This window comes from Trichomycterus rosablanca, chromosome 3 (genome assembly GCF_030014385.1).
Source record: "Trichomycterus rosablanca isolate fTriRos1 chromosome 3, fTriRos1.hap1, whole genome shotgun sequence".
In the NCBI taxonomy this organism is placed as follows: domain Eukaryota; kingdom Metazoa; phylum Chordata; class Actinopteri; order Siluriformes; family Trichomycteridae; genus Trichomycterus; species Trichomycterus rosablanca.
Window position 1 is genome coordinate 56,910,565 of NC_085990.1, and position 10,000 is coordinate 56,920,564.

Below are 10,000 nucleotides of genomic sequence, written 5' to 3' on the forward strand. Positions count from 1 at the left end.
CACAAAGGCATGGACCAGCGTCTCAGCTGCCGCAGAGGACAGTAGAGGGCGGATACGCGCGATGTTGCGGAGATGGAAGAATGCAGACCTGGATAGAGATTTTATGTGCGGTTCAAAACACAGAAGGGGATCGAACAGAACACCGAGATTGCGGACAGTGTCTGAGGGTGTGATTATGATGTCATTAATAGAAAGGACGGAGTTAGAGAGAGAGTGGACGGTGGACTTTGTACCAGTAATTAGAAACTCTGTTTTCTGAGCATTCAGTAAAAGAAAATTTGCCCGAAGCCAGGAGTTTAGTTCATTAAGACACCCAGTTAGGTGAGCGGGAGGAAAAGGATCTGTCGGTTTGAAACTAAGATAGACCTGAGTGTCGTCAGCGTAACAATGAAAATTTAACTTGTACCTGCGAAAAATGTTGCCGAGTGAAAGGATATAGATAATAAAGAGAAGGGGACCAAGAACGGACCCCTGAGGGACACCTTGCTTGATGGACACTGTATCCGATACATAATTCCTGATTGCGATAAACTGATGCCTGTCAGTCAGATACGAATTAAACCAGGATAGCACAGTCCCTGAGAGACCAATCTCAGTGAGCCGAGTTAGAAGAAGGCTATGGTTGACTGTATCAAAGGCAGCAGTGAGGTCCAGGAGCAATAAAATGGACGCACAACCGGAATCAGCAGATGAAAGGAGGTCATTTAGGACACACAGAAGAGCAGTCTCTGTGCTGTGGTGAGAACGAAAGCCAGATTGAAATTTTTCGAAGAGTTCCTTAGAGTTCATAAAGTCAAGAAGCTGGGAAGCCACGACTTTTTCAAGGACTTTGGAAATGTAGGGAAGATTTGAAATAGGCCTGAAATTACTCAGAACTGACCTGTCCAGGTCAGGTTTCTTAATGATCGGAGTAACAGCAGCAGTTTTTAATGGAACAGGAACATGACCAGAGGAGAGTGAAAGATTCACTAGGTGACAGATAGGTTCTGATAGGACAGAGACACAGCATTGTAGAAGATGGGTGGGGACTGGATCAAGTCGTGAGGATGAGGACTTCGAGCTTGTTATGATTTTGACAATATTGGCTGAATCAGTCAGAGAGAAGGTTGAGAGTGAAAATGATGGGGAAAAAGAGGAAGAGAGGGGCCAGTGGTGGTCAGCAGGAGAGTTTAGCAATTCCCGATAAATGGTTGACACCTTGTCATCGAAAAAACTCAGGAAGGCATTACATAAATCAGTTGAGGCAGCCAGTAATTCAGACGGAGGGCGTAGGAGCTTGTTCACAGCTGAAAACAGAAGCTTAGGATCCTGTCCGGCTTTCCTAAGTACATCTGCATAAAATGATGAACGAGCATCATTTAATGCAGACTTGTATTTTGACAGATGATCAGTATAAGCTAAAATGTGAACCTGCAGCCCAGATTTCTTATAGAGACGTTCAAGACGTCTACCAACAGTTTTCATAATACGGAGAGCAGGCGTAAACCAGGGAGACCTATGGGTAGAGGGCACAGACCTAGTTTTTACTGGTGCCAAGGTGTCAAGGCAAGCACAGAGAGTCTGGTTGTAAAATAAAACTGCATCATCAACAGATTCCATAGAGCTAATGCAAGCAAGGTTGAAAGCCTCCAGAGAAGCAGACAGAGAAAGGGAGTCAACAGCTTTTACATTACGATAAGAGACTACAGTTTTGAGCCGAGATTTGGGAGCAGGTAGAGAAAAAGAGGTGTTGATTAGTAAATGATCGGAAACACCTATACAATGTCCAGTCAAATTATTGATAATCCCACATGCAGAACAAATTATGTCTAAAATGTGTCCCTTCTTGTGAGTCGGGAAGTCCACGTGTTGTATTAGATCAAAACAGCTCAAAAGTGACAGAAGTTCCGAGGCAGAAGAAGATCCAGAGTCGAGGTGAATATTGAAGTCGCCAAGAACAATAAACGAGGCAGAAAGTGAACTGACTGAAGCCAAAACCTCTCCAAATTCCAACAGAAACTCAGGTATAGAGCCCTTGGGGGGACGATAAACCAGCACAAAGATAAATGGGCTGCATCCATGTGCCTTGAGAACCATGAGCTCGAAGGAGGAGACCTCCTGTATATTGCACAAACACAGTTCAATTCCTTCACTGAAAAGTACTGCAAGACCCCCGCCCCTGCCAGTTTTCCTAGGTGAGGCTAGGTATTTAAAGTTAGGGGGAGTGGCAGCATTCAGGTGAAAAAACTCACCAGGTACTTGCCAGGTTTCAGTTAGAAAAAATAGGTCCAAGTGGTATTGACCAATGAGGTCATTAACTAGTGTAGCTTTATCGGTGAGTGAGCGACAGTTCAGCAGAGCCAGATTAAACAGACGATGTGATGATGTGGATGTAGTGGACTGATGCATTGTGGTAGAGCAAGGAACCTCCCGTAGAACACTGTGGTTTACTCCACGGTGCGAGCTTCCAGTGCGTCTCCTAAACCCACGATCAGTAATCCTTACTGCAGGGTAACTAACACAGGGCACAGGAGGTAGAGGATGAGATCGGTGTTTACGACCGCGATGTATGTAGCGAGGTCGCCTAGTGATGCCAATAGAACGGCATAGACTATATACTGAAGCATCAAGCCGGTGGAATGAGCGTAGACATCGGAGATCCGTAGTAGTGTATGTGTATTTGGGGTTAGAGCATTGAGTGCCAACTACCCCATCCATCACAGAGCCAAATTCAGAAGTTCCAAAAATGTAGACCCAAAGTAAAAACTCCGACAACCCGCATAGCCGCCGGCTCGTCATTACAACACCGTGACGCTAAGTTGCAAGCACTAACGTTAGCCAAAAACAGAGCCGAACCCAACCAGACAAACAATCAGCAACACTCGAAACTGATGGAATCTGATAGCCAACAACAAAAGAATGAAAAGACATTCACTCACCTTGCCGAAGCTACAGGGCCGATTTGTGTAAGCGGGCTCGCAGCCAAGCAATAGCAGCCGGTATTAGAAAGAAAAAGTTAGTAGCGCAAGTTTAATACGCATAGTGAAATAACGAGCAAGACGGCAGCAGCGGTCCGAAAAACAGGAGAATCTCAGTCCATAGTATCCAGCGTGATGAAAGAAATCAGGAAAAGAAAAATAGAGAAAAGATCACGGCGAGAAGCGGCAGCAAAACAAAGCGCACAGCGTAACTCTCAACCGGAAGTGTACCAATGTGTAGCCAAGTAGACTACATTCTGTGTAGAAGAGGAAACCTGATAGAGATTGGGGACTGTAAGGTTGTGGCAGGGGAGAGTGTGGCCAGACAGCATCGGATGGTGGTGTGTAGAATGACTGTTGTGGTGAAGAAGAGAAAAAGTGTCAAATCAGAGAAGAAGACCAAATGGTGGAAGCTGAGGAAGGAGGAATGTGGTGAAGAGTTCAGAGAGGAGCTGTTAAAGGCTCTGGGTGGTAAGAAAGAGCTTCCAGATGACTGGGCTACTACAGCAACAGTGATTAGAGAGACAGGTAGGAAGGTACTTGGTGTGGCAGCTGGACAGAGAAAAGATGATAAGGAAACCTGGTGGTGGAATAGTGAAGTGCAGGAAGTGATTCAAAGGAAGAGGTTAGCCAAGAAGAAATGGGACACTGACAGGACTGACGAAAGTAGACAGGAATATAAGGAGATGAAACGTAAGGCAAAAAGAGAGGTAGCAAAGGCAAAGCAGAAGGCATATGAGGAGTTGTATGAGGGGTTGGACACTAAGGAAGGAGAGAAGGACTTGTATAGATTGGCCAGACAGAGGAATCAGGCTGGAAAGGATGTGCAGCAGGTTAGACTTGTCAAAGATAGGAATGGTAATGTTCTAACAAATGAGGAGAGTGTGATGGGAAGATGGAAGGAGTACTTTGAGGAGCTAATGAATGAAGAGAATGAAAGGGAAAGAAGAGTAGAGGTCATAGGAACGGTGGATCAGGAAGTAGGAAAGATCAATGAGAATGAAGTTCGGAAAGCTTTGAAGAGGATGAAGAAAGGGAAGGCAGTTGGACCTGATAACATACCAGTGGAAGTATGGAAATGTCTAGGTGAGATGGCAGTGAGGTTTTTGACTCAATTATTCAATGGCATTGTTGAGAGTGAGAAAATGCCAGAGGAATGGAGGAGAAGTGTGCTGGTGCCCATTTTTAAGAACAAGGGTGATGTACAGAGTTGTAACAACTACAGGGGAATTAAGTTGATGAGCCACACAATGAAGATCTGGGAGACAGTTGTGGAAGCTAGACTTAGACAAGAGGTAACTATTTGTGAGCAGCAGTATGGTTTCATGCCAAGAAAGAGTACCACAGATGCCATCTTTGCTTTGAGGATGCTGATGGAGAAGTACAGAGAGGGTCAGAAAGAGCTTCATTGTGTCTTTGTTGATTTAGAAAAAGCGTATGACAGAGTGCCAAGGGAGGAGCTGTGGTGTTGTATGAGGAAATCTGGAGTAGTAGAGAAGTATGTCAGACTGGTACAGGACATGTATGAGGACAGCAGGACAGTGGTGAGATGTGCTGTAGGAGTGACAGATAGCTTCAAGGTGGAGGTGGGACTACATCAAGGATCGGCTCTGAGCCCCTTCTTGTTTGCTTTGGTGATGGACCGACTAACAGATGAGGTCAGGCAGGAATCCCCATGGACTATGATGTTTGCAGATGATATTGTGATCTGTGGTGAGAACAGGGAACAGGTGGAAGATAACTTGGAGAGGTGGAGATATGCACTTGAAAGAAGAGGAATGAAAGTCAGCCGTAGTAAGACAGAGTACATGTGTGTGAATGGGAGAGAGACAGGTGGAACAGTGAGGCTACAAGGAGCAGAAGTCACAAAGGTGAAGGACTTCAAGTACTTAGGGTCAACTGTTCAGGAAAATGGGGAGTGTGGTAAAGAGGTCAAGAAGAGAGTTCAGGCAGGATGGAGTGGATGGAGAAAAGTTTCAGGAGTGATTTGTGACAAAAGGGTGACAGCAAAGGTCAAAGGAAAAGTTTACAGGACAGTGGTGAGACCAGCTATGTTGTATGGTTTGGAGACAGTGGCATTGACAAAAAGACAGGAGAAAGAACTGGAAGTGGCAGAAATTAAGATGTTGAGGTTCTCCTTGGGAGTGACAAGGATGGATAAGGTTAGGAATGAGATAATCAGAGGTACAGCACAGGTTAAACAACTAGGAGATAAAGTTAGAGAGGCCAGACTGAGATGGTTTGGACATGTCCAGAGGAGGGACAGTGGGTATATTGGTAGAAGGATGTTAGATATGCAGCTGCCAGGAAAAAGACAAAGAGGAAGACCAAAGAGGAGATATATGGATGCAGTTAGAGAGGACATGGAAGTAGTTGGGGTGAGGACAGAGGACGCAGTGGATAGAGTGAGATGGAGGAGGATGACTCGCTGTGGCAACCCCTGAAAAGGGAAAAGCCGAAAGAAGAAGAAGAAGAAGATTCGGATGCTAAATCACAAGGTCCAAGAGAAAAGCCAAAACATGTCAAATCCAGCAGCTTTACAGTTAAGCCATAACCTACATAATAATTTAAGGGTACGCTGTGGGGTGGAATCTGTGAGGGTCCTTGAAATGGCAACTTTACTGGACCCTAGATTCAAGGTTCTGGGTTTTGGATGTACTGAAAATGCTAACAAAGCAGTGAAGATTTTAACATCTGAGTGTTGTGCTATCATACGTGAAACATCTCAAACACAAAGCAGGTATTGTCAGCCAACAACATCAGCAGGTACAGCAGCTCTGGTCAGTCAGGAGAATCAAGACAACCTGTGAGATTTTTTTGACAGCAGAGTCGGTAAAACAACCGAGAGTCAGAGTATCACTGCTGATGCCACTGTTGAGGTTCAACGCTACCTCTCATCTCCATATCTGCCCAGAGGAGAGGACCCTATTAATAAACGTGGATAAGACAGATGTTACTGTTAGACCACTGATTGGACACTAGATGTGACTGTGGTGCGATGATTCAAACGTTTCACAAGCTCGAATCTTATTCTGAATCTTTTGTTTCATTTGCTTCAATCTCTCAAACGCCCCACATATGCCATCACTAAACCTAACTTTACTGCGGTGGTAAACAATCAATCAGTGAGTAAAATACAGGTAAGATTCTCATAAAATACAGGTAAGATTCTCTCAGAGAGTAAAATACAGGTAAGATTCTCCCAGTGAGTAAAATACAGGTAAGATTCTCTCAGAGAGTAAAATACAGGTAAGATTCTCCCAGTGAGTAAAATACAGGTAAGATTCTCATAAAATACAGGTAAGATTCTCTCAGTGAGTAAAATACAGGTAAGATTCTCATAAAATACAGGTAAGATTCTCTCAGAGAGTAAAATACAGGTAAGATTCTCTCAGTGAGTAAAATACAGGTAAGATTCTCTCAGTGAGTAAAATACAGGTAAGATTCTCTCAGTGAGTAAAATACAGGTAAGATTCTCTCAGTGAGTAAAATACAGGTAAGATTCTCATAAAATACAGGTAAGATTCTCTCAGAGAGTAAAATACAGGTAAGATTCTCTCATTGAGTAAAATACAGGTAAGATTCTCATAAAATACAGGTAAGATTCTCTCAGAGAGTAAAATACAGGTAAGATTCTCTCAGTGAGTAAAATACAGGTAAGATTCTCATAAAATACAGGTAAGATTCTCTCAGAGAGTAAAATACAGGTAAGATTCTCTCAGTGAGTAAAATACAGGTAAGATTCTCTCAGTGAGTAAAATACAGGTAAGATTCTCTCAGAGAGTAAAATACAGGTAAGATTCTCTCAGTGAGTAAAATACAGGTAAGATTCTCCCAGTGAGTAAAATACAGGTAAGATTCTCCCAGTGAGTAAAATACAGGTAAGATTCTCTCAGTGAGTAAAATACAGGTAAGATTCTCCCAGTGAGTAAAATACAGGTAAGATTCTCCCAGTGAGTAAAATACAGGTAAGATTCTCCCAGTGAGTAAAATACAGGTAAGATTCTCCCAGTGATTAAAATACAGGTAAGATTCTCTCAGTGAGTAAAATACAGGTAAGATTCTCCCAGTGAGTAAAATACAGGTAAGATTCTCCCAGTGAGTAAAATACAGGTAAGATTCTCCCAGTGAGTAAAATACAGGTAAGATTCTCCCAGTGAGTAAAATACAGGTAAGATTCTCTCAGTGAGTAAAATACAGGTAAGATTCTCCCAGTGAGTAAAATACAGGTAAGATTCTCTCAGTGAGTAAAATACAGGTACGATTCTCTCAGAGAGTAAAATACAGGTAAGATTCTCTCAGTGAGTAAAATACAGGTAAGATTCTCTCAGTGAGTAAAATACAGGTAAGATTCTCCCAGTGAGTAAAATACAGGTAAGATTCTCCCAGTGAGTAAAATACAGGTAAGATTCTCTCAGTGAGTAAAATACAGGTAAGATTCTCCCAGTGAGTAAAATACAGGTAAGATTCTCTCAGTGAGTAAAATACAGGTAAGATTCTCTCAGTGAGTAAAATACAGGTAAGATTCTCCCAGTGAGTAAAATACAAGTAAGATTCTCCCAGTGAGTAAAATACAGGTAAGATTCTCTCAGTGAGTAAAATACAGGTAAGATTCTCCCAGTGAGTAAAATACAGGTAAGATTCTCTCAGTGAGTAAAATACAGGTAAGATTCTCCCAGTGAGTAAAATACAGGTAAGATTCTCTCAGTGAGTAAAATACAGGTGAGATTCTCTCAGTGAGTAAAATACAGGTAAGATTCTCTCAGTGACTAAAATACAGGTAAGATTCTCTCAGAGGGTAAAATACAGGTAAGATTCTCCCAGTGAGTAAAATACAGGTAAGATTCTCTCAGTGAGTAAAATACAGGTAAGATTCTCTCAGTGAGTAAAATACAGGTAAGATTCTCATAAAATACAGGTAAGATTCTCATAAAATACAGGTAAGATTCTCTCAGAGAGTAAAATACAGGTAAGATTCTCTCAGAGAGTAAAATACAGGTAAGATTCTCTCAGTGAGTAAAATACAGGTAAGATTCTCTCAGTGAGTAAAATACAGGTAAGATTCTCCCAGTGAGTAAAATACAGGTAAGATTCTCTCAGTGAGTAAAATACAGGTAAGATTCTCTCAGTGACTAAAATACAGGTAAGATTCTCTCAGAGAGTAAAATACAGGTAAGATTCTCCCAGTGAGTAAAATACAGGTGAGATTCTCTCAGTGAGTAAAATACAGGTAAGATTCTCTCAGTGACTAAAATACAGGTAAGATTCTCTCAGAGAGTAAAATACAGGTAAGATTCTCCCAGTGAGTAAAATACAAGTAAGATTCTCTCAGTGAGTAAAATACAGGTGAGATTCTCCCAGTGAGTAAAATACAGGTGAGATTCTCTCAGTGAGTAAAATACAGGTAAGATTCTCCCAGTGAGTAAAATACAGGTAAGATTCTCTCAGTGAGTAAAATACAGGTAAGATTCTCTCAGAGAGTAAAATACAGGTAAGATTCTCCCAGTGAGTAAAATACAGGTGAGATTCTCTCAGTGAGTAAAATACAGATGAGATTCTCCCAGTGAGTAAAATACAGGTAAGATTCTCCCAGTGAGTAAAATACAGGTAAGATTCTCCCAGTGAGTAAAATACAGGTAAGATTCTCTCAGTGAGTAAAATACAGGTAAGATTCTCTCAGAGAGTAAAATACAGGTAAGATTCTCCCAGTGAGTAAAATACAGGTAAGATTCTCTCAGAGAGTAAAATACAGGTAAGATTCTCTCAGTGAGTAAAATACAGGTAAGATTCTCTCAGTGAGTAAAATACAGGTAAGATTCTCTCAGTGAGTAAAATACAGGTAAGATTCTCTCAGTGAGTAAAATACAGGTAAGATTCTCCCAGTGAGTAAAATACAGGTAAGATTCTCTCAGTGAGTAAAATACAGGTAAGATTCTCTCAGTGAGTAAAATACAGGTAAGATTCTCTCAATGAGTAAAATACAGGTAAGATTCTCTCAGTGAGTAAAATACAGGTAAGATTCTCTCAGAGAGTAAAATACAGGTAAGATTCTCTCAGTGAGTAAAATACAGGTAAGATTCTCTCAATGAGTAAAATACAGGTAAGATTCTCTCAGTGAGTAAAACTGATGAAATGTGCTGGAGATAAACAGTAAAATCAGCCAGAACTTGTTAGTGTTACATACCAGCAATATCGATCCTAAATCACTTCATATACACTACATACTGACTACATAGTGAATAGAAGACATTATTATTGTACCCTACATAGTGTACAGGAGTAGGAAGTAAGAAACTATTTGAGATTCGGACTGATGGTTGAAAACGTATTTAGGGAGTTTAATGACGCTTTTATTTACTTTTCTGGAGCTTTTATACCAAATTACTTTAATCAGTCAGTAACAGAAACACTTAGAGTGAAGAATTTTAATTACTTATCAACATTATTTATTATTTACACTGAGAGATAAATTCACTCACCCCCAAACTTCTCTCAGCTCCTCAGAGAGATTCATTTCAGAGCTCATTTCTCTTCCGACAGCAGCACAACAGAATTCTTCTTTATGAGGTCTAGATTTATAACATCTACATATTACAGCTTTAAATTCAGTTTCTCACTGTGATTTTCTTTATATAACTTTATATTCCTCTCTTCACTAAACTGCGCAGCGAGTTTACTTTCGCTTTTAAAAACAGGACTGAACTGGTTTGAGACGGAGGAGGGAGGAGCTACACACACACTCACACACACACACACACGCACGCACGCACGCGCGCGCGCAGTACAGAAATGATTGTAAACAGCAGCCCATTTCCCGGAATGGGTTGAGTTATTCGTGGTAGTCAGCGGGTGAGGTGTTTCCCAGGATGCATCACACCACTGGCTAAAATGGTGTCAATAAAATGTAAATAATTTAATATGTTACATAAAAACTTCACCAGTTTAAATCTGTCCTCAAAACATACTCAATAAATGTAGTTAAATGAATGTAGTTGAATAAATGTAGTTGAATTAATTTAGCCATAAAAAGAACTCACCACTAC

At 41.2% G+C, this 10,000-nt stretch overlaps 1 protein-coding gene across 1 annotated transcript in view; it reads right to left on the reverse strand.

Moving 5' to 3' along the window:
• LOC134310006 (NACHT, LRR and PYD domains-containing protein 3-like) overlaps nucleotides 1–9,629 on the reverse strand; it is a 109,143-nt gene extending 99,514 nt beyond the window's left edge. Inside the window, exon 1 of the mRNA XM_062991509.1 lies at nucleotides 9,437–9,629. Within this exon, the coding sequence (XP_062847579.1) occupies nucleotides 9,437–9,483 (47 nt within the window). The 5' untranslated portion in view covers nucleotides 9,484–9,629. The remainder of the gene's footprint in view (nucleotides 1–9,436) is intronic.
• Between the last annotated feature and the right edge of the window lie 371 nt (nucleotides 9,630–10,000).